The following is a 26,191-nucleotide window of genomic DNA, read 5'->3' on the forward strand; positions in this document are numbered from 1 at the left end:
GAATCAGGGGAGATAATTTATATATTTTTTTTATTCAATAATTTTGATGATGATTAACTATTAATTGCAAATATTTCTAATTGCAGGTATGTTAATCATGGGAATGCTAACGCAGGCTATTCTAAACCCAAATATCAACAATTCTTTATCTGCTACACTCAGGTGAGTTTTTTTTTTTTACACAGGAATCACCACTTATCTAGGCCTGGAGGCCACTCGAGGATAAGGGTTAATGGGTATACATTAGTCAATGTGATTATAGTGTAGTAAACATAAGTAGTGGGAATTTTGTAAATTGGATTACTTAGGGGGACGGTTCATCAAGAACTTGTTTACATTGGACTTGAAGACAATCAAATTGTAGTCAGCTGGAAAACAGGCAGTCGGAAGAGAGTTTCACAGGTGTACAGTTCTAAGAAAGAAAGAAGCTTTGTTCATGGAATCTACGTTTCGGTCTAAACACAGATAAAGAGTGCGGGAAATTATTGATAGTGATTTTGGCTAGATGAGTGTTTTTCGTGAAAGTTTGGCGAGGGGGGACCGTAAATTGAAGCTCAGCTGAGCACTTGCCATGAAAATAACGATAAAATAGACAGGATCACAACGTTTTTTCTGTGGGAAAGAGATTGTTATCATTAACATGGGGAGGGGGTAGAGTAGTTATTGACACAGATTGCATCTTCAACGTGCTGTGTTCAAGTCCAGTTTAGGATATTGCTCCTCTTTCACTAAAATCAAGCCAAGATGTAGAAATATAAATGTAATGTGAAAAAACATCTTGATGTACAGCTCCTCACTCAGGATTACCACTATGAATATGGTCGCTAATCACAGGAAAAGTTGCAGAAACTCATTATGAAGCGAGCGGACAACAAAAAACTATTGTGTTTTAAAAGAAACAGCCTACTTTGTAGACTCATATGTGAAATCGCACTAGACAAAGCCTGAAGCCACTTGATGTAAAGAGCTAAAAAGAATATTACAGGGTGGAATGATAAAGTTGTTGCCGTAAAGGAAAACAACACTACAGCTTTATTTTAAAACTTTTATTGAAGAAATCAATTCAGGTAACTTGATTATGTAGTAGAGCTGACATCTATTCAATGTAACCGCGTTCAGCCTCAATCACCACCTCGATATGGGTCTGGAACTAAGAACATGCCTTTTTCACAAGCGTCAGCACGAGCTCAGCAAATACTTGGTGTTGTGGCAGGTCATGTTGTTTATGTTCTGGACATATGAATAAACAAAATAGTCCAGCGAGTTCAGATCGGGAAGGAGGGGGGGGGGGGTAGTAAGAAAAAGGTACAAAGTTGTAGCACTCATTCTGAAGCCAAGCCTGGATCTCTTTATGGGCCAGCACCGAGTCCTACTGCCACACCCAGGGTCTGCCAGCGGTCACCTGATTACACTAGGGAATCACCACACTCTTCAACACATCCAGGTACACTTTGGTGTTGACTTTCAAGCTGACTTCGAAAATGTGAGATGGCATGATGTGGCCCTCACTTGAAACCACACCAAAGACCATAACCGTGGCCGAAAACTTTGTTTTCATGCCCCTGGGCATGTCTCTGTTATTTGTAGCAATCCAGCGATGCATTTTGAGGGTGCTGGCAATGGTCCTGTTGTCATAACTTGGATCAGTAGCAAGCATGAGTTGTACAACAATATTTGGTGCGGCTCTTCATAAACTCCCATACCTAAGTATGATACACACCAAGTTTGTGTTTGATAAAATTTAAGCGATGAGTTCAAATTTATTATGTGATATCATAAAGTAGCCTTACCTTTGAGAAAAATGTGCTTGTGAATGTGATACTAAACAAATGATAACCATTGTGATTCTTTGTGATTGCCTCAGTTTTTATGGGTAACAATATATTTGCTTTAAAGTTCATGGTTGCATTTCAGTCACTTCAGGAGGTACTTAAAAACGTTAAACACCTTAAGCAATAGTTGCTCTTACAACCTACACTTACTGTAAGGGTGTCCGCCAAGCGGGTACCCGGACGTACATCAAAGTTCTGCGCGAAATGCTGGTATCTTTGCTAGTTATTATTATTTACTCGCTAGGAGTAGTCACACAGGCCATCATCAAAGATTTCTCTTTGAGAACAACTTGTGGTGTTCTCTGGAGTCTGAATGACAAGAAGTCTCCCCAGATTTTTAGTATTCTCTACCTCTTTCGATAACCTTTGCAAAAGAATTTGTGTTATCGCAACAGCCACTTAACATTGATTTCTCATTGGCATCAACCATTAGTCTTCACTAGAATTTGGGTGACAAAAAGCTTCCCCAAAATCCCAGTCCTCTTTGCACTCATCCAGCAGAGATCTGGCTAGTGCTTTCTCTCCTCGGTCTTTCCATCCTCCTTGACCAAATTTGTTATGCACCGGAATACGCTGGGAACGGCGAGAGACCAATGGGCGCAACAATAAAAAAAAAAAATAAGACAAAAAAAATGACGAAAAGAGGTGAATGGGAGGGGATGGAATATCTTGTCTCTGGCAGAACGGCGGTTCATTAAAATTGTGGGGTCTGCGTTCGCGCCTGCTCCACAATGTATGGAAATAAAAAATTAAAAAATTAAAGTGTTTTTGATATAGATGTACATAAAAATACTTTGATAAGTATGTTTTAACTTGAATAGGGATGGTATAATAAAATTGTGGGGTCTGCGTTCGCGCCTGGCCTCCATAGAATGGAAATAGGCACAAATTTTAATAAAGACTTTTCATATCTATCTGCGTAAGTATACTTTGATAATTATGTTTCAGTTTGAAGAAATATGGTATAATAAAATGATGGGTGTTCGTTCGCACCTGACCTCCATAGAATGGAAATATGTCATAAAGTTTAAAAGGTTTTTTAATATAGATCCACAGAATATTGTGATAAGTGTTTAAGTGTGAACAGGTATGGTATAATAAATTATGGGTTTTATCTATTTTATTTTTACCTTAATCATATTTTGCTTTGGTTTTGATACCCCCAAAGCAAAATATGATGAAAGTAAAAATAAAATAAGTAAACCCCATAATTTATTATACCATACCTGTTCACACTGAAACACTTATTACAATATTCTGTGGATCTATATTAAATAACCTTGTTAAACTTTATGACATATTTCCATTCTATGGAGGTCAGGCGCGAACGAACACCCCATAATTTTATTATACCATATTTCTTCAAACTGAAACATAATTATCAAAGTATACTTACGCAGATAGATATGAGAAGTCTTTATTAAAATTTGTGCCTATTTCCATTCTATGGAGGCCAGGCACGAACGCAGACCCCACAATTTTATTATACCATCCTATTTAAGTTAAAACATACTTATGAAAGTATTCTTATGTACATCTATATCAAAAACACTCGTAAACGTTTTTTTTTTAATTTCTTATTTCCATACTTTGTGGACCAGGCACATACGCAGACCTCACAATTTTAATGAATCATCATTATGCCAGATCAAACATACCGATTCCTGTGTCTCGATACATCTTCTATCATTATATGGAGTAAGTTTTCTATAATAGTCAACCATATAGGAGCCTATTCGTGACCAGACACACACACAGACATTCAGCTTTATATTATAGATATATATAATGAAATAATATCTCAAGTCAAGGTACAATTCCAGTTTAATTAAGAAATTAAACTGATTCTGATGATTAAAAGCAAGATCAAATCTATATAAAAAAAACATAACATTCTTGTGTAAATAATAATTCATAATTTTTTGCATAAATCAGCATTAAATTCAGAAAGGTATAAAAGATAAAAATGTACAATTATGGAGGGAAGTAGTGAGCATTCTTTGGTGCTGTGACAAAATTCGGTTCGCAAAGTACATGGCAATTTTACAAGAGCGTAGTCATAGAAAACCTAATTCTTAATTTTTTTTTTTTTACATAGGAGTCACCAATTATCAAGGCCCGAAGACCACTCGAGGATAAGGGTTATAGAGTGTACACTAGTCAATGGAATAATATTGTAGTAATCGTTAGTAATGGAAATTTGGTAAATTGGATTACTTAAGAGGGCGGTTCCTCATGAATTTGTTTATGTTGAACTTGTAGTCAACTGGGAAGCAGGCAGATGGAACAGAGTTCCACAGGAACAATAAATTGCAACATTTAATATACAAAAAAGTTTTGGTATACCACCAACTCAAATATTGGCAAGAATGTCCTAAACTTATTTTCCCATGATTTGTTTCTTTCTGAACTTTTACTACTTGAGCATAGTTTAGAATTTTGTATTCCATTGCTAAACGCGAAGAGGTATTTTTCGATTTTGAAATTCTCAATGCCCAACCAGAAAGACTTTCACCAGTCTCTGAAATTAAGGTAAGAGATTTAAAAGGCAAGATTAAACGACCTTGCTCCCAGCTATGCAAGTAAACCAATATCCTATTCAGAGTTCAAATGGTGCAAAGAGTATTATGCAGTTATTAAAACTCTACGAGAAAATACATCGTTAGTCATTACTAAGCCATATAAAGGTTCAGGGATTGTTGTCTTAAATCATCATGATTATGTTGACAAAATGTCTGTCATATTGAATGACATGGAGAAATCTGTAAAATTGAGCCCTGTCGCAACTCATAATTCTACAACCTCTTTAGAAACTAAATTCCAAAAGAAATTAGTTAAGTGGGTTAAAGATTGTGTACTTGTTTCTAACATGGCTAGTGAAATTAGGGTCTTGTTGAAATAACGTCAGTTCAGACTTTTTCCTTTCCAAAAAAAACTTCCTGTTGACTTCATTCTCTTCCCTCCCCCTCTTCCACTTCTCAGATCGTTTTTATCCATTCTCCCCCATCACATGACCTGTAAGCATGTGGCTCGGGTTTGGTATAAAAGCTCAGTCAATCTTCATGGCGTCTCTTTTTCAGATCTCACCTGAAGGTAAGTTTTTATTGTTGTTGCTTTTACGTACAGCCACACAAGACACAAACACGAGGGCACTTGTTTCTTTGATGACTATCACAGATCTATCCGCCCTAAGATTATACGGTTTACCCCCCCCTTTATTTTCCTTTCTTCTTCTTCCTCTGCCCTTTTTTTAAAGCGTACATATTTTACTTTTAATCATGAATAAGTCTTTCCTTCATGATTGCAATATGTGTATATGTATAAATATATATATGTGTGTGTGTGTATATATATATGTGTGTGTATATATGCACGCACACACACACACATATATATATTATATATATACAGACCTTTGGCCAGTTGTCGGCTGCCACAATTTCATTAGATAAGCGTTTCAGCAACTTCTGGCGATTAAGAAAAAAAAAACATAATTATAATTTAAAAAAAAAAAAGCAGTCATCGTATTGTAATTTCAATAATAAAAAAAAAAGTTATTAGTATTATACTGAAATAATAACTTTATTATTTAGAAATCCATTCTTAACATGAAAATGGTGGGGGAGCTTTTTTTCAAACTATTCTATACTTTCATCTAACAATTTAATAACCAAAACATACTGTAAAAAAAGACATTAATAAAAAATATACCGTTTACTAATCGTTGGCTGCTGTGATTTCATTTCAGCACCTTATGTAAGCAGCCCGGAATATGCAAACGATTATGCGGACCTTATTTCACATGAGTAACAACTTTACATTAGTAAAAATGCAAGTATACTGGCATATTTCGTATATGGCTGCCTTAAAAAAACGCTTTTGTCCTTTCTTTTCTCACACAGGAATATAGCTTTGACGGTGATTTTAATCCGAGCCGGATTGGGCCTTAATCCGGTAGCTCTCAAGAAGTTATCATTTGTTGTTGTCCGATTGGCTTTCACGCCTTGCCTTTTCGAAGCAATGACGATGGCCATCTCCTCTCATTTGCTACTTGACTTACCGATCATATGGGGACTTTTGCAAGGGTAAGTTGATACAAATATGCAGGGTGATACCGCTCACTGTCAGAAATTTTTTATTTTTATTCAGTCAAGGAATTTTTTTGTTTTGTTTTTTTTTCTACTTTTTTTTTTTTTTTTTTTTTTTTACCCCAAAACTAGGCATATTGGTATATGGAACGTAAGGGGTCAACTATTTTGGATCGGTTATAACTACGACCTTCATAATATATGTCATTAAGGCCCGTGAGCTGAAAATGACGTCATCGTTGAGGTCCTAACAAGCTGGGTTTGTAGAATAGTCTGACTGTCGGTAATGAATAAAAAATTTCTTTACAAAAAGCATAATAAAACTTAAAAATTGAATTTTGAAAAAAAAAAAGCAGAAAAATAAGGAACATGATGATTTTTAGTAGTAGTAGTAGTAGTAGTAGAAGAAATTGTCATTTCCTGCAGTGATGATTGCGAAATGAAAATAATTATCAATATTTATAATTATAAGCATCTTCAAGAGTATTAAATTTGAGCTCTGTCTGGAAAATAAAAAAACAAAATACAATCGACTTCTGCTTGTTTTAACACTCCTTACTGTTGTGCCCGCATTTGGCGTTTATAGATGTTAAATTTCCCTAAATCATTGTGGCCGTGGATACAAATGGAGTCAGGGGTGACTTTGTAGCTGGGTTCGAATCTCCTGGCCACTAACAATTGTCACTTCCTGTCTTGATGATTGCAAAGGCACGAAACACTATTGTTTGCAGGTATATAATAATTATTAATATTTATAATATAAGAGGCAGTCAACTAGCGTTTATGCAATGTTCACAACTTCCCATCGTTCGAACACTCTGGATTGTCTAATGCCCGAATTGAGCGTTTATTAGTTCTTAATTCCCTTAATTTTCATGGCAATCGGTGGTTTGGAAATAGAGACTTAGCAAATGGATTCAAAGGTGGCTTTGTGGTTGGGTTCGAATCTCTCACCCAAGAATCGACATCCTACACTGATGATTGCGTAAGCATGAAACACTATTGTTTGTAGGTATAAAAGAATAATTATTATATATATATATATATATATATATATATATATATATATATATATATATATATATACGACCAAACAGTTAATAAAACGTTAAAAAACACTTTGAAATGAGTTAAAAACATATTTAATCTGGAAAGGAATCACTAGACAAGTGGATAGTCCTTAATCCGCGGAGTTTTGAAGAAATACTTTCCTTCTCATCATAGGGTAGGAATTAGCAAAATGCGGGATCGGATTTTGCATTTTATATATATATATATATATATATATATATATATATATATATATATATATATATATATATATATATATATATATATAAAAATAGCATTTGGGAAGTGATATACAAATTACCACTAGCGTATGAAGCGATGCTCTTTGTGGAAACAAATTGAGCTTAGGTACTTTGGAAAATGTCAAACTATTGTTAATTCACTGCCCGCATAGTAGCAGCCATGTAGCGCAATGGTTAGAAGCACTGACTGTCATTTGAGCGATCTGGTTTCAATCCTGGCTTGAGGTAGTTGCTTGTCTAGCCACACTGATGAGCTGTGAAACAGCGAAACAGTATTGTATATGGATGACTATATATATATATATATATATATATATATATATATATATATTGAAATAGATCTTTACCTTAATGGCTATACCAATGCCCCTCCTCCCGCTGCTAACTCTGCCCGCTCACTCATATTTTCTATCATTCATTGAAGAAGATCAAAGGATCGGTCGAAAATATGTGTTTTTGAAGGAAACATTCTTGTTTTTTTCAAAAGACTTTTTGTATTCCTACACGTCAACACACAGGAAATAAATACAGAAAAGATATAAACATTTATATATTTTTCATATTGATTTTTTATTCATACATCTATATATATATATATATATATATATATATATATATATAGTCATCCACAAACAGTACTGTTTTGCTGTTTCACAGCTCATCAGTGCGACTAGACAGGCAACTACCTCAAACCAGGATTGAAACCCGACCGTCAGTACGGCAGTCAAGGCTTCTAACCATTACGCTATTGGCGGCTGCTAAACGAGTAGTGAATTTAACGATGTTTTGACATCATCCGAAATACCTCCGCTCGATTTGTTTACACAAAGAGCGTCGCTTATATGCTAATGGTAATTCGTGTATCACTTCTCAATATGCTCAACTCAAGGTGAGGAGCATTATGTATATTTATATATATAAAATGAACTCATTTTTCCCCTATGATTTTGACCTTAATAGGAATTTTAGATGTAGGTTACCTGAACATGAGTCAAACTTTTTAATATATATATATTAGTGTTGGAATGGAAAAATCAGAACTTTTTAATGTATCGGAATCAGAAAAAATTTTTCCAATGCCAAAAACGATTCTTCCACTGTTGATGCTAATAATAAAATATAAAATATTTATTGATTTAAAACTACCAGTAAAACTAACACCTATTGATCACCCCCCCCCACACACACACTAGTGTATTTTTTCGTTTGAGAAAATATATGCACATTTAACATGTGTTTTTACGGTAATCAGGAAAAATACCAAATCTATGGTTAAATATTTTTAGAGGTTTATAAAGAACCAGAATCAGAATCGGGAATTTAGTAGGGAATCGGTAATAGTATCGTAATCTGGAAAAATATCGGAATCGACCCATCACTAATTTCTTATATAATAAAATGACTGTATCATAGGTTTGCCACATACAAATTCAATACATCTGTCTTCCGTTTGCCTGTTTTCCAGCTGACTACAATATGCTCGTCTTCAAGTCCAACATAAACAAGTTCTTGATGAGCCGTTCCACTTAAGTTAACAAATTTACCGAATTTCCACTACTAATGATTACTATGATATTGTCTCATTGACTACTGTACACTCTTCAGCCCTTATCCTCGAGTGGCCTCTGGGCCTGGATAAGTGGTAACGCCTATGTAAAAGCAAAATTCAATGCATCTAGCCTAATAGCCACTATCATATGTAGCTTTCGACCACCATTTTATACACATTCATCCGTGGTATTAAAATGCCACATTGCATCCTACAAACAACACCATCACACTCCTTAGGGGAAGAAGTCCCTATTTTTCCCTCTAAATATTTAGTCCTACCATTGCTACCAGTAATCCTTATAATTTTATATCTATTTATCCCATACTCCCTTGTATTTTATCCCCTTATTCTACCATTTGTTTATCCTCTGTCTTATTCACTTCAAAAAATCTTTCTATATTGTATCGCTTATAATTTATCCCCTCACATTTATTATCTTACTATTATTCCTAATAATTTATTTTTTTTAAGTACTGTTATAATTTCAGATACCCCTTCTAAAATATACTGACATAGCATAAACCCCCTATTTCATGTAAACCCCTTCCATAGCTATAACCAATTAATACATCTTCTTTCAATTAACGTACCCTATATGCGCTGCGAGAGTTTACTCATACACATTGTCCACATATATTAAACCCACCATAACAGATATGCTATATACCTACCTCCATTATATAATAAAAACTATACTCCTCCTCACAGGGATCAATTTAGTTCCCCCAAACAGCCTACATATTTTATTTTGCTCCCAATGTAAATATTACTAGACGTTGCATGCCTATTATGTTTCTTAGCACCTACTCTCTTCTTCTGATGAGAAGCACCAGGCTTCGAAATACTATGGTATAAAGAGTTCTCACTTGCTCTACACCTCTAATTGATGTATACCCTTATTGAATAAATGGATAAATCTATATATATTTATATATATATAGTTTTATATCGTCATTTTCTTTCTTTATTGACTATATAAGCTTCAAGTCAATTTGTTGAGCTTTGCATCATCCCAATAAGTCTCCTCTTAAAGAATTGATCTGATTCTCTTCTTTAAATGCCCTCACACACACACACACACACACACACACACACACACACACACATATTTATATATACATAAATATATATATAAAATATAAAGAAGATATATATATATATATATATATATATATATATATATATATATCTTCTTTGTATGGTTTTAATGTTTTTTGTGAATTTGAATTAACTTTCAATAAGATTTTTTCTATTATATATACATATATATATATATATATATATATATATATATATATATATATATAGTCATCCACATACAGTACTGTTTTGTTGTATCACAACTCATCAGTGCGGCTAGACATACACCTTTTCCCAACCGTGGATTGAACCTACGCCATGTTGACAGGTGGATCGAACCTATACATATATTTACATGGAGAATTTGAATTAATTTTCAATAAGATTTTTCAATTATATATCTGTGTGTGTGTGTGTGTGTGTGTGTGAGAGAGAGAGAGAGAGAGAGAGTTGTATAATGGCACAATAGGCTATATTTTCCATCACTAAAATGAAACATGTGTAAGGCATTTATGGAAAAAAATATATGCACCACCTATAACTAAATTAATAAATGCAAATAATCAATCAAAACTTCCGAGATATAAAAAGAGTTGCCCCCCCCTTACTACTACAATTTAATTTTATATTAATTATTTTTTCTGGAGAAGTTTTAAAAAATGTCCAAACAGATAAAAAATTATGAAGTTAAATGGATTCACTGCATCCCGGGTAATGCCGGGTCGGCACAGCTTGTTTTTTTAAATCCTGTGTTTGTTTCTTGTAGGTTCACTATTGCTGCTGTGTCCCCAGCTGTTGTATTGCCCTGTCTTCTACATTTTCAAGATTGCGGCTACGGGGTTGATAAAGGTATCCCGACTTTACTTATTGCCGCTGCCAGCATTGACGATGTTTTGGCCATCACGGGATTTGGCGTTATGATAGGAGTAGCATTTTCTGAAGGTATTTTATTTCATTTGTTTTATGCATTCTTTTGTTTGTGCGTGTGTGTGTGTGTGTGTGTGTGTGTGTGTGTGTGTGCGCGCATTAATTCAATGTCTTTGTTACGCGAAACTTTAACATTTTAAGAACTTGAACTGTCTAGAGTGAAGGTTTTCAGAAATAAATAAAAAATATCATCCAAAACTATAATGCACAAGTTCCCAACGCACTCAGACAGATGGTGAAGCTGAAAACACTATCAATAATTTCCCCTACTCTTTATCTTTGCCTAAACCTAAACATAGATTCCATGAACAAACCTTCATCTTAGAACTACAAACCTATGGAACTATCTTCTATTTGCCTGCTTTCCGGTTGACTTGATGTTTTGGGGGGGAGGGGTGTGTATATATATATATATATATATATATTTCAACAGTGCTGTTGTAAAGTTATAACAAATAATGAAACCAAGGGGGATTTTCTTTTAGGACAGATATCAATAATAACAATAATAGAGACAATAACAATAATGAAGATAATAAGAAAACAAACTAAGAAAGACTCAGCAACATTAGCAGGAATTAAAGAAAAATAAAATTGAATCTAAATTAAGTAGGTCCGTAGTAGGTAGAGCAAAAAAATATATGAATCAAGCAAATCAAAAAGATCCAACACTAATATATATATATATATTAAAAAGTTTGACTCATGTTCAGGTAACCTACATCTAAAATTCCTATTAAGGGCATATACTAATATCAGAAGAAAAATTATTAAACTGACGACAAGATGTAATTCAAGGATGTCTGCACAGAAATCGATACTTAATTTCACGCATTAGACCAGACTAAAAATAACAACATAAACGGAAATGTAGAGCAAGTAACCTACAAAAATAAAATTTTAAAAAAATGGAAAACATAAATAGAACAACATAATGGAATGTAAGAGTAAAATAAAAAATCGATAAATATTATTAAAAATAAATAAAATGAAAAAGAAGAAAATAATTAAATGAGAAACATGAAAAAAAAGTATAATATAGGTAACAAAAAAGATGTAAAGGAAGTAACTCTAGTAATAAAAATATATTCCATGAGAGTGACCTCCCCTTGAAACAAAGAGCTTAACTAATCAATACTAATTTGAAACAAAACAACATGAATATTAGAATTAATACACATAAATGTAGTAATAAAAATTATAAAAACACAGGAAAGAATAAATAATAGAAAAAAAATGGAAATTAAGACTAAAACAAAAAATAAAAAATACGAAAATAAGGTTTAAAATAAGAATTTTGGTTTGCACAGTACCCAAGATGGGCGACCTGTAACAACGTTGGGATAGAATTTCTTTTCCCCAAATAAACGCACCAGGTTTATCATGTACAAAATTAACTTTTTGTTGGTAACATCGGATGGAAATCACATCTGACGAGTAGATGAGAAACAGAATTTCTATGAAAACATAAAATCATAGAATTGTCATCCCATTACCGAAACAGCTGTAATGAAGAGATCCAGGGTGAAATAAATAAGAGTTATATAAAAGAAAAAATGTAAGTCTTTGAATTTCAACAAAATTTTGTATTATATATATATATATATATATATATATATATATATATATATATATATATATATATATATATATTAGCAGGCCGCTCGGCATTGCCCGGTCGTAAAATATGATTGAATATGATATGTTTTATTCATGCAGGTTTTGTATTTATTATTATACTAGCAAGACCCGTGTAACAGCGTTGCCTGGTGGAAGTATGCCTCCCACTCCACCTGAACAAAAATATTAAGTATGGTTCTTAGTTGGATCCACTGCCCGTCCATTATAATGGCAGACACCCTTTGGTAGTTTGCGCATTAATTTTAGTATGTATTTTAGTTCAGGTACACTGTTACACAAAAATATGTTCCTATTCTTGTTTTACTAAGAACGAATTACTATTTTGGTCAATATGCAGTGGTTGTCCAACCTGCAGAGTGTTTTTATTCCGAAAGCCGTTTTTAACGGCCATCGAAATAAACACTGTATGCCATCTGGGCAACCAGTAAACAATGGCCGAAAAATGTTGTGTTATTAATTATTATTATTATTATATCATATCGTTTAATATTCAGTTAATTATATACAATTATGCTGTGAAAAAACTGCAGGAATTAAAAATTGTATGTTATTTTAGGAAGAAATATAATGGAACGTTCCTTAAAGATAACAGAGCATTCCTTAAAGAGAAAAAAATGCGTGTGTGCACGGCCCCATATTTACCTGTCACGGAATGAAGATGGTTGTCAACCCAAGTTTTCATTTCAATGTTGTCCGAACATTTAAAAACAATTAGAAACACTTCAAACATTGGGGGAGACACTTAAACCATTAAAAAGTCACAGTAGCATAAGTGCATAAACACCAATTTTTTTTTTTATTATTTTGATTTTTGTTTTAATTTTGTTTCTTTGTTAAATCTGGCAATATATATATATATATATATATATATATATATATATATATATATATATATATAGTAATTTATAAAATATATATACTAATTTATAAAATATATATGGCGATTAAGCTACACTGAATATACAGTGTTTCATCCACTCTAGGACTCCTCAGGCTTATGAGGCAAAGCCTGAGGAGTCCTAGAGGGGATGAATCGCCGAATATTCAGTGTAGCTTAATCGCCATATATATTTTATAAATTACTAACTAGCTCTACCTATGTATTGAGCACTTTTGAAGTAAATACTTAAAGTTTACGCATAAATCTATACTTTTGTATATTAATTTTATGTGAGTAAATTAAGTAGTTATATATATATATATATATATATATATATATATATATATATATATAATAACAAAATGATCTACAAATTACAATTTTTATTTTTTTATTTTTGAATAAAAAAAATCATTAAAACAAAAGCAGTTGTGCTCTCAATTATGTTTTTTTAATTTTTTTTTTATTCAAGAAAATAAAATTTCACTGTTTTTCGATATTATTACATATATGAATCGGCTGTGATCGTCAAATTTTCTCGGTTGTATAAACAAAAAGTTATTTCATTCTCAAATGAATGCGAAACACTTTTTATGTTTTTAATACAGTTTCGTTTATTTACACTTCAAAAATAACAGTGATAACTATCATCATAGCGTGGTGGAGGTTAGTGCTTTATCTCTGCTCTTTTATTTATATCACTTTGACTTGTTAACCTTTTTCTTGCCAGCTTGTTTATTGTTTTGCAACCCTTTGGGTCAGAGTTCCTGTTGATTGTTCTGTTTATCTTATTTTCGCCAGCTTTTGTTTATTGTACTTTTTGCTGGTTTTGGTCTAACCCATTTAATATTGGTTAGCTTTCCAGGCCAATTGACATAATGTTGACGCATTCCCAGGTCTCATGGATATAGGTCATTTTAAATCCCGGAATTTCCCATTGTGTTCTTTTGATTGCCTGGATACAACTCCATAACACTATTACAGGTCATCTTTCCTGGAATTGACTTATTGTGTTCTTTGATTGCCCAGACACCTCTCCCTAACAATATGAGAAAAATCAGTGGCGACAATTTAAGTAAACTGTTTTGTTTAAAGAACGCTAAAGTGCATGTAAATGTTACCGTAAAGACGTACTAATTCTGAAGTTTGTTTATGTGTAATAAGTCTTCAGTGTCCAAGTAAAAGCAGCAACAGTGTTAGTGTGTTCGTTACAACTCTACTTTCAACCAAGTCGTTGTTTGTTTCGTTCAGCACACTCTTTTCTTCTACCTCTTCTTTTACACACGTCCGTTCACTTTAGTGACTAAAAATCGTCTGTCCTCCCGCTTTCCTTTCCTCGTTATTTATGGAACCAGGGTACGAGATTCTCCGAGATTCCCCGAGATTCCACGAGATTTTTTTCCACATAAAAGCATGCGGGCGCCATCTTGATTCTCAATTTGTGCTCTGCAGGCACAAACGTGCAGCCGCTTTAACAGTAAGCCACTTCTTTCTCCACAGTTAGTTTATGGAGAAATTACAAAATACTAAATAGTTCTTATCATGTAATGCATACCCGAAGTAAGAAAAAAAAGAAAAGAAAAATAAGTTGCCGTAAAGAAGTACTAATTCTGAGAACCAAGTATGTTCTCGGTGTTACTTTTTATTATTATTATTATTATTATTATTATTATTATTATTATTATTATTAATTTAATCTATGCAAATCTGTCCGACTAATTTTGATTCACTGCTTTATGCATTCCTTAAAGAATGAATCCGAAAGTCACATGCCATAAGTTGTACTAATTCTGGGAAGCAAAGTTTGTTTATGTATACTAATGAATAGGGCTAGGACAACAGCATATTCTTTTCATTGTGTTGACCCTCGAGTGTGTATCCGTTGATATCTTATATGCTGTTATATAGAGTGATGTGGTTCTCGGTTGATTAACTGTTTCTAACTGTGTCGGATATATACTCGAGAGTCAAAACAATGAAAAGAATATGCTGTTGTCATAGCCCTAGTCATGTAACACCAGAAAAAGAGAGATAGAGAGAGAAAGAGAAACTATTGAGAAATGAGTTTGTGTTGTGAATGATTATTAGGGGGAGGACAACAGCATATTCTTTTCATTGTGTTGATCCTCGAGTGTGTATCCGTTGATATCTTATATGCTGTTATATAGAGTGATGTGGTTCTCGGTTGATTAACTGTTTCTAACTTTGTCGGATATATACTCGAGAGTCAAAACAAAGAAAAGAATATGCTGTTGTCATAGCCCTAGTGATGAGGACACGTCATTGTCGTTGTTAGCGTCATGGTCGGCATCGGTGTCTGCATCATAATCAAAGTAAGAAAAGTTTCAATGTTAGTTCAGTAAGAATGGTAACGAATTAGTAAATATGTGTACCGGAACTATATTGAATTTTGTAAAGTAAACTAAATTAAATTAATTAAAAAAATAAAATAAAATATGCAACCTAATAGCTTAGAAGCCCTTTCTTTGTTCGTATCATACGCATTTACTGGCTAAGTGCCTTAAGGAAATCCCGATAATCTAAGTTGTTTATGTATTTGACCAACTATTCCTCGCAGTCGTAATGGCGTATGTTATAAGGAACATAACTACGTATTGAACCGGATACGAAACAGTATGTTGCAGGCCCCGCGGGTCCCCGGTGATAATAATAAATCCCTGTGTAATGGGGAGTTGAGTTGTAAGAATAGTGATAATGGTAATAGATGGTGATAAAAATCAAGAGAATTAAGGAGTGTAAAATGGGGTTGAAATAAGCAAGCAAGGAGGACTGAGATGAATGGAAAAATTAAATACAATATTTATTTTTATAAAAGATCATAAATGAAGGAAAAAAGAGAAGTTTCTTCTTGGTCGAAAGTCTCCTTCTGTGACTGAGATAATTCAATGTTTTCCCATGTAATAAAAAAAGTCAGTTCCTCAACTGAGGTATAAAAAGATCTATATGTGATAGCTAATTGAATGTTTTTTGGTTTTTTTATGTATTGAAATAATCAAGGAAAGTCTTCGACTGAACTAATTGAATGTTCTGAAGGAGACAAGTAAGAGTTCTTGGTTAGAAATAACCAATCTTTTTTCAAAGAATTAAACTATAAAAACCCCACCGCTTACTTAGCGGGGAGATAGAAAAGAGGAATTAAAAAAAAAAAGGTCCATTAGGGTTGCAAGCCCGCATGCACGTGGAGGAATTAATTGAGGGGTGTGCGCGTGTTTAACGTCCAAACGCGGATGGGTCGATGTTGATGTTGATGTTTACGCCATGGTGTTCAAAGGTCGACCTCGATGTGGGCGAAAAGTGCCCTTTTTATACTTGTGCGACCGGTTCCAGGGAGGCATTCAGAAAAAAACATTTTTTAAAATTTCCTTTCCTTGTAATCCGATTGGATGAAAAGAATAACATTCTTATGACGTAAGATGCTCCAACTGACGTCCGCACGAACAACTGGAATTTCGTTTAAGAATCACCGAGGAAAATGTACACTTAGCTGAAACGATGTTTATACATCCACGCGCGCGCAACTGGGTTTTTACTGTTGAGGCAGCGCGCCATTATTTTGTTTTGGAGTAGATTTGACGCGCGTGCGTCGGGGTTACGACAAGTATATAAAAGAGCTACCATTTTAAGGTAGGGGCGTCTTGTCTTGTTTGCAGTCTAGTCTTACGTTTTAGTCTTGCAGTCTTGCAGTCTTGCTCTGCAGCCCTGTGTCCAACCAGTCTCGCGTCTTACACTTGTGTACTCCGGTTAACCAAGCTTCCCATGGATGAGCGTTTAGCTCTCACACACCAAGTTCCTTTTTCTTTACCTTCATTTACATTTATCTAACTTCAAAAGCAAGTAGCCATTTTGTATTTGTATTATTACAAAGTACTAATAAACCTTCTTTTTATTACGCATCACACTCGGCGTATTTTGTCATATTATTATATACCTTTGAAATAGGATATAGCAGTTGGTGAACAAAGATGATTCTTTATCTCTTAACATGAAAATAGAAGCCAAATTTGAAGGGAAGAAGATGCCACCCCAGTGTTCAAACTAAAAAGAAATGTACCTTTTTCATCGATGGACGCAATCGAGAAGGAGTTGGAAAGACTTCAACAGTTAGATGTCATTGAAAAAATTGAAAAAGTTGACCATATGGTTTGGGCCAGCCCGACTGTATATGTGAAGAAAAAGAATAACAAAATCAGAGTCTGTGCTGATTTCTCAACGGGCCTGAATGATTGTTTAAAAGACCACAATTCTGTCGGCAGAAGATCTATTCTCAAAACTAAATGGAGGAAAATTTTTTTCCAAGATAGACCTCTCGGACGCGTACTTGCAAATCAAGGTCAATGATGAATGCTCAAAATACCTGTGCATTAACACGCATAAGGGTATTTTCAAGCTAAAGAGGCTTCCTTTCGGCTTAAAGGTCGCCCCTACTCTCTTTCAACAGATAATGGATATGATGCTCGCAGGGTTGGAATTTGCAATGGCATATCTTGACGATGTCTTGATAAAGAGCAGTAATTTGTAAGAGCACAAGAAGCACGTCAGAGAAGAACTTAAGAGAATAGAGGTGTTTGGTTTCAGATTGAGTCTGGAGAAATGCGATTTCTTCATAGAAAGGATCAAATACCTGGGTCAAATAATTGACGAAGATGGACGAAGGCCAGATCCATAATGGACCGAAGCAATCGAAAACTCAGTACCAAAACTACAGTCATATTATGCGATATACATCCCAAATGTGCATAATTTGAGAGCTCCTCTTAACGAGCTACTAAAAAGAGGTAGTAGATAGAATTGGACAAAGGAATGTGAATCTGCTTTCCAGAAAATTAAGAAACGTCTCCTGGCATTAGCGCATTTTGATCCAGAAAAGGAGATGGTACTAGCAACGGACGCCAGTGATTACGGAGTTGGTGCTGCATTACTCCATAAGTATGAGGATGGAACAACAAAAGCAATTGCTCATGCATCAAGAACTTTGATTGCAGCTGAGAAAAACTACAGCCAGATTGAAAATGAGGCTCTCTCGATAATATTTGGAGTCAAAAAGTTTAACCGTTTTCTCCATGGACGAAACAGGATATAACAGTGTACAAATATGCAAGCAAACCTACATAAAGTAACGCAACAAACCCAAGAAAATGTCCGCAGCTAGATACTATACCATAATTGTGTTTGGCAATTTATGTGTGAGAGTGACGCCATTTACCATTTATACAGAATATTCGTTTATAACGGGGAAGAATTGTGATTCTAGAATATGAGAAGAGTAAGAGTTTAGCCAATTGAAGTAAGCAGAATTATGCTTGGGAGAATTCATTAAATGGGTAGTGTGTAAAGGAAAGACTATGTTATGTAAATGTATGTAAGAACCAATTAATGGTGGTCCAAGCTCAGCAGGGTAAGAAAATGTATAATTGGCCCCGGTGTCAGCTGGTAGCAGTGAGAGCAGTAGGTAATGAGAGAGAAAAATAGGAACTTCTTCCTTTGTAGATGTGGCGATTGTGATGGTGATTCTCAGCAGATATAATGTAACATTTTGTTAGTATGACTAAATGTGGCAGAAATGGTAAGCTACTAGTAGGGTAAATATACTGAATTGTGTTGTTGAAAACCTACGCTACTTTGGTCAAGAGGGGAATTTCTGCAATGAAAATATTATAATATATATATATATATAATTATTTATATATATATATATATATATATATATATATATATATATATATATAATTATTTATTTATATATATATAATTATTTACTATAATAATTATTAAATACCTACAGACACTAGTGTTTCATCCTTTCGGGAATCATCAGTGCAGGGTGTCACAATTAACACCAGTCAATAGATTCGAACCCGGCAAGAAAAGCCATCTCTGGCTTCATTAGTCAGGACCCAATCCATTCGGCTACCGTTAACTGCAAGAAATATTGTTGGAATTTAAACATTTATTTGTTAAATGCTTAGTCCATTAGGAAATTTTTAGCCTGTTGACTTAGAATGAGTTCTTTATGCCAAACGTCTAGAGTAAATGTGTTGATGAGTTCTTGATGAGCCGTTCCACTTAAGTTAACAAATTTACTGAATTTCCACTATTAAGGATTACTATGATATTGTCCCATTGATGACTGTATGCTCTTTAACCCTTATCCTCGAAGCGGTGACGCCTATATAAAAACATTTGAATTCATCAAGCCTATTATCCCATTGACGACTGTACGCTCTTTAACCCTTATCCTCGAGTGGTCTCTGGCCTTTGATAAGTGGTTATGCCTATGTAAAAAAAAATACATCTAGCCTATTATCCCATTCAATACATCTATTATCCACTATCTTTCGAAGACCACTGTAGACTCGTTCAGTTGTGATAATAAAATGCTACATTGCATCCTACGAGCACCACCATCACAATTGCAACATCTTTAGAGGAAGGAGTCCCTATTTTTCTCTCTACAGATTTAGTCCTGCCACTGCTACCAGTGGTCACCGGAAACAATTCAACATGTTCCACAGACACTGTGCTTACACCGATCATAACTGGCTCATATATATGTAGAGATAACATAACCTATCCTATTTTCGACTCATAAATAATAAACTCTCTTTGCCAAATTCCGTCCATTCTGATTGGCTGAGCTCTGAAAATTCCCATATTCTGGAATACAATTATTTGCTTCATAAACGAACGCTTAGTAACATTACATTATGGTGTCGCTAGGAGACATATTTATGACAATGAAGTCTTAAGACTGATTTCTTTTAACAAAAGACACACTGCATATCCATTGATGATGTTTCATAACTACTCATTACATATGTATTTATTTGAAGAGTCAAGGCCCCAAATATTTGTGACTTTTATATTAAGATTTTTTCTAAAAACTTGAAATAAACAACGACGATGACGTTGCATTTTTTTTTTACATTCTGCCAAAAAATAAATACAAACATTTATTGCATGAATTAAAACAAACTTATTTTTAGCCAACTAAATTGAAGAGGTTAGCTCCCACATATTTGCGTTTTTCTTTATTATGCCGAAAGATAAATACAGTAATTTATTGAACGAAATAAAACAAACTTAGTTTTTGCTAACAATTGTATTCACGCTACATATTTCCTTTATTAATATTCCTTAATATTTTTTTCATCGGAACAATTCATTAGAAAATATACTCGATTATTTGAAAGCTAAACTCTTCAATATATAAATATATTTGAAATGCGTCAGTACTTATCGACGGTACATTAATTTTGGCTACAGACACCAGTGCCCGCTATCATACTGGCTCGGCAGTGACTCCTACTAACAATTACATTTTGTTTAGTTTTTTGTACAGGTAGAGGGGGGGGCATACTTCCACCGTGCAACGCTGGTGGACAGGTCCTGCTAGTAAATAATAATAATTTAATAAATCTCTTCTGTATATATATATATATATATATATATATATATATATATATATATGATTTTTTTTTGTGCAGGAAGTATTGCTTTGGCCTTTTTCAAGGGACCGCTGGAGGCTTTATTAGGGGCTTTCCTTGGTGTGGTCTTTGGGGTCATACTTTGGTATTTTCCAGCAATGCAACAGGTAAGTTTTTTGTAATTAAAAATAGAAATTTACTCAGACAAACCAGACAGGGAACATGCCCTCATCTCCAGAATGGCTTATGGCAAGATAGCCAGCGTATAGGTATGCATAGAAGGAAGTGATAAAAATGGATATCAAGGAAAGTGGTTAAATCACGGCTACCGAGAGATAGGCCAGTAGAACATGACAACATGACGTCATTTCCTGATCAATATGTAGGTATAGAAAGTTTCTTGATGGCCGTGGTTAAATAAAGACCTGCTCAAGTCAATTACTTAAAGCCATCCACATTAGTTTTTGAGAAAAAGTGGACAGACAGACAGCATATATACAGTATATATATTTATATATAAGAGAAAAAAAATTAAAACTGTAAGTTGAATTTTACAATCAAAATTTATTATTATTTTGTCATCTTTATCATCATCATCATTCACATCATGACTCTTCGACAGCCTTATAATTACTAATAAGCTAAGATTTTGCTACCCTTAAAACTTTATAATCCTCACTCCCCCACCTTTTTAATAATGACATCTAATTTAACACTTTATAGAAATATCTGTTTTGTTCTGTCTAGACAATTTCTGGTCAGAGTTATACGAGCTTTCACGGACTGATTTCCCCCCCCCTCCCCGCTTAGCCTGATTTTAATTTCTTTAAAATTTAATCTAAAACCACTTTTTCTAATTAAGCCGACAAATGAAGGTTTACATACTGCTTTTCTCTTCTTTTTATTGCTCGCTCCCATTTAGCTAGAGATCGACTTCTCTTTGGGCTACTGCACTGTCCGGAAAAAAACAATTTTCATTATTTCAGCTGTTTTGAAAGTTTTCAAATCGGATTATATGCATCGTCACGCTGGACTTAATTTTGGACACCATTCTTTCTAAAGAACTATTTTCGCATTTCGGATCAACTTGAGAGAATTTTCATGTAAGCTGAAATATTATGCCCGGTTTGTTGTTATATTTTTTTACATACCCAAAATTTTCTCACTTCTTCTCTTGGCAATTTATGACTACAATAAATTGCAGTTTCACTTAATGCCATAACTAGCAAATTCTAGCATTGCTACAAATATAATTTGCTGATTTCTTTTATGTCCTCTGATAAATAACAAGAATAGCATTATTTGAAACGCTGTGGAATAAGAACTTTGTAAATTGTTTTTTGGAGTATTCAGTCGGACAATAAATTTTGATTGTAAAGTTCAACTTAAAGTTTTAATTTTCTTTCTCTTATATATAAATATATATACTGTATATATGCTGTCTGTCTGTCCACTTTTTACTTTCTTTTATAATAAGCTCTACTCTATTGCGTATTGAGCTTTCTTATTCGGTTGGGGTTAAATTATCTATATATACACACTGTTATTTATATTAGTTTGAAGTTTACCATTGCATATATTAGGTAAACATTACATCCCTTTGATTTCATTAATATATTTATGTATATATATAAATATATAAGTAGATTGTAGTTTGCTTGAAGCATTGTTGAAGAAAATTATAAGGTAAAATTAAAAGCCAAGAACAATGCGAGATTTTTTTTTTTATATAGAGTAAAATTAAATGAAAACAAAAGAAATAAATTTCTTTTTTTTGTTGTTTGTTTTTTCTTTTTCACACAAATTTTAACTCTAAACAACAGTCATTTTTTTTTTTTTTCTGTTGTATTCAATGGTGTTATAAATCTCAATATATTTCAGACCTATTAGTCCTTTTTCAAGAGAAGACAGCGGAAGAGTGTTCAAAATTGGAAAAGCAGCCGCAGAGTTTGCCACGTATATATAAATATATATATTTGCCCCTTCGAAGAATGTTTCTGAACACACTTTAAAAACTCATGCAATGCATATATAGGCCACATCACAACAACACTCTCCCAACAACTAACCTATCATTTAGCTGACAATAGCACCATGGAACAACATCTAACATCCCATGATAAAAACCTATAGTTGTCTGACATTAGAAATATCTTAACTAACAATACTAAAATTAACAATTGCACACAACGACTAAAATTACTAGAAGCCGTACTTATAAAAAAAAAACTACACCCCTTTTTTAACCGGATCTCATTTTACACTGGAACAAATATACTAACAGTATTTAATAACTAACAAGAAACTAAAAAATTAAAAAATAAAAATTAAAAATAAAAATAATTCGCCCCTGACCATCCTGCACCCAAACGATAACAACAGCAATTGCTCCTGATGATAATCGGATGCACCGATAGAAAGCTCTTGAGAAGAATATGGCTGAACAACAACTTTTGAGCGCCGTTTTATATAACATGCCAGCTGAAATTAAAAAGACCACTAAGCAAATGGAAAAGATATCCAGAAAAATTGTAAAAAAAAAAAAATAACTCTGTCGTGCAACCAGACGTACTTGAATAATGACTTGCTGCCAAAATATACAAATATATATATATATATGTATATATAGTAATTTATAAAATATATATGGCGATTAAGCTACACTGAATATTCAGCATTTCATCCACTCTAGGATTCCTCAGGCTTATGTGCGAATTCTGTGGTTGTTTATCGTTTTTATATGGTCCTCCTAAAAACGATAAACAACCACAGAATTCGCGCATAAGCCTGAGGAATCCTAGAGTGGATGAAACGTGGAATATTCAGTGTAGCTTAATCGCCATATATATTTTATAAATTACTAACTAGCTCTACCTACGTATTGAGCACTTTTGAAGTAAATACTTAAAGTTTACGCATAAATATATACTTTCGTATATTAATTTTATGTGAGTAAATGAAGTAGTTATATATATATATATATATATATATATATATATATATATATATATATATATATATATAAACACATATGCATTGTTTTCTAGCTTTGTAAATGTATTTTATATACGTAATTATTAATTTCAAAATATATGTAACGCTTCTAATGCAGGTAACATTTCTTTAATTCATTTTGCGTGGCTAACGCGACACCCTGCTGATGACTGTTTTTAAAAATCATGCCGTTATAAGACCTGCGGACTAACACTTTTACACGCGGATTCCACCATGTAGACCAGAAAAAAGAGAAAACAAAAACAGACTTTCATTGGCAAGGATGTAAATATATATATATATATATATATATATATATATATATATATATATATATATATATATATATATATATTAAAGGAATAAATAATAAGATGATCGACATCATGAAATTTGGAATATAGACATTTTTCATTTATTTGTTATATGCTCTGTAGTAACATTGAGCTTCTTAAATTAAGAATTTGTGTATATAAAAAGTGAAATATAATTGAAAAAAAAAATCATATTTCTACAGAAATATATATTTATGTATACATAATTATACACTGACACATGTTTCATCATCTACGACTTATCAGAGTGACTGAATCTAGTTAGATTCGAAATCAGGGCCCCATGATATGAAGCTTAAACCTCTACCACTGAGCTATCTCACACGACTGCTGAATGTATCGCATTTTATGCAGATGCAGTTTATTTATATTTGTTTTGCGATACATTTTTTTTAATGAATTATTTATACGAAAGTGCATTTTTACATAAATGCGAATTGGGAATAATTTTCCCTTTGACCAATTTGGTACCCCCAAATGGGGAGCGGCATATATATTATTTATTTTTAAATATAATTATTCACTGACACGTGTTTTGTCATGCAAAATAGAAATAGTGCAGTGATAGAGGTTTAAGCATCATATCATGGGGTCCCGATTTCGAATCTTACTACATTCAGCCACTCTGAATTACATATTAAAGACAATGCATATGCCGCTCCCCATTTGGGGGTAACAAATTGGTCAAAAGGAAAATTATTCCAAACTCGCATTTAGGTAAAATTATTTTTTTATATATATATATATATATATATATATATATATATATATAAGAGCTGCAAGCACTTGTACCCCCTCTACGTAAATACCCCCGACAAACCCGACAAGCAATACAATCCCACCCCTTCACAGTTGAGATCCCTAGATGTAAGAGAGCACTCTACTCCAGTAGTTTCTTCCCCAGAACCACTAGACTTTGGAACTCCCTGCCAGGTTCCTGCTTCCACAACTGTACTGACATGCAGAAGTTCAAGTGTAACGTGAACTGACATCTTGCTGCCCAACTCTCCACCTAGTACCCCTGTAGCCTGTGTCCCTAATAATAGCCCCCGACATCAAAGTGGCAATGTGCCTTGTTTGGGGTGAAAATGTAATAAAAAAAAAAATATATATATATATATATATATATATATATATATATATATATATATATAAATACCCGTTCACTTTTTTTATGGTAAAGCTAGAACCCAGAATTAGATGGAATCAAGCAATTGCATTGACAACGGACAACGCCAGACCCAAAGTGGGTTTCAATGTACTGCATCTCATCAGTGACTTGCTCCCACATAGGTGCGAACCCAGGTCGTCGCATGTATGAAGTGTGTAATACTGACGACCTAACCATATGGGCTACGGCGCAATCTCTTGGCTATGCCTAGATTTTAATTTATATTTTATCCAGTTCTACATTCTACTATGTGACGACCTGGGTTCGCATCTATGTCGGAGCACGTCAATAGTAAGATATAAAAAATATATATGGCAATTAAGCTTAAATGCCATATAAATTTTTATAACTTACTATATATATATGTGTGTGTGTGTGTGTTGATGTCCCTAATTTTCGAGAATAGAATCTCTTCTTCAGGGGAGAAAAAAAAAAGAAAAGAGAAAAGAAACGTCTGCAATTGCTCAACAAGTCTTTCTCTTTGTCTGTTTTATTTTATATTAGCGGGGGTAACCGGCATTACCCGGGTGTTTGGAGGTGTGTGTATTGGGGGGGATAGATCAAAACAACCCTGTTTAAAAAAAACGTTGGCCGAGTGTTTGAAGGTGTAAAAGAAAAAGGTTTTAGTAGGAAGGTAGGCTTGAATCCTGAAGCCTTGACGTGCAGATGGAAACGAGAGGAGAGGAAGTGATAAGTGTCTTAAGTTAACGTTTATAAAGTGAAATCGACAGGTGCGAGAAAGTTAAGTCGCGTGATGTTTGACCTTGAAACATAACGCGGCTGCAAGCCAGTTTTGCTTTTTTTATACTGAAAAGTGTAACGAAAACGCGGCAATTGAAAAAATTTCAAAAATAGCGCGTAAAAGTCCGGCAAATTAAAAATAGATGCAACCCCCAGTCATAACTCGTAGATATTATGATTTGGATATTACAT

The 26,191-nt window shown here is 33.6% G+C and overlaps 1 protein-coding gene across 4 annotated transcripts in view; it reads left to right on the forward strand.

Moving 5' to 3' along the window:
- LOC145265515 (sodium/hydrogen exchanger 9B2-like) overlaps positions 1–26,191 on the forward strand; it is a 79,748-nt gene that overhangs the window by 10,468 nt on the left and 43,089 nt on the right. For 2 of the 4 annotated variants that reach the window (XM_080121425.1, XM_080121423.1), the window contains 4 exons: positions 87–162; positions 5,735–5,917; positions 10,632–10,807; positions 20,819–20,925. In XM_080121425.1, the coding sequence (XP_079977551.1) occupies positions 87–162; positions 5,735–5,917; positions 10,632–10,807; positions 20,819–20,925 (542 nt within the window). The remainder of the gene's footprint in view (positions 1–86; positions 163–5,734; positions 5,918–10,631; positions 10,808–20,818; positions 20,926–26,191) is intronic. The other 2 variants (XM_080121426.1, XM_080121424.1) reach the window with 2 other exon arrangements.

This window comes from Euprymna scolopes, chromosome 40, assembly GCF_053919585.1.
Source record: "Euprymna scolopes isolate OS-2025 chromosome 40, ASM5391958v1, whole genome shotgun sequence".
NCBI classification, from domain to species: Eukaryota; Metazoa; Mollusca; class Cephalopoda; order Sepiida; family Sepiolidae; genus Euprymna; species Euprymna scolopes.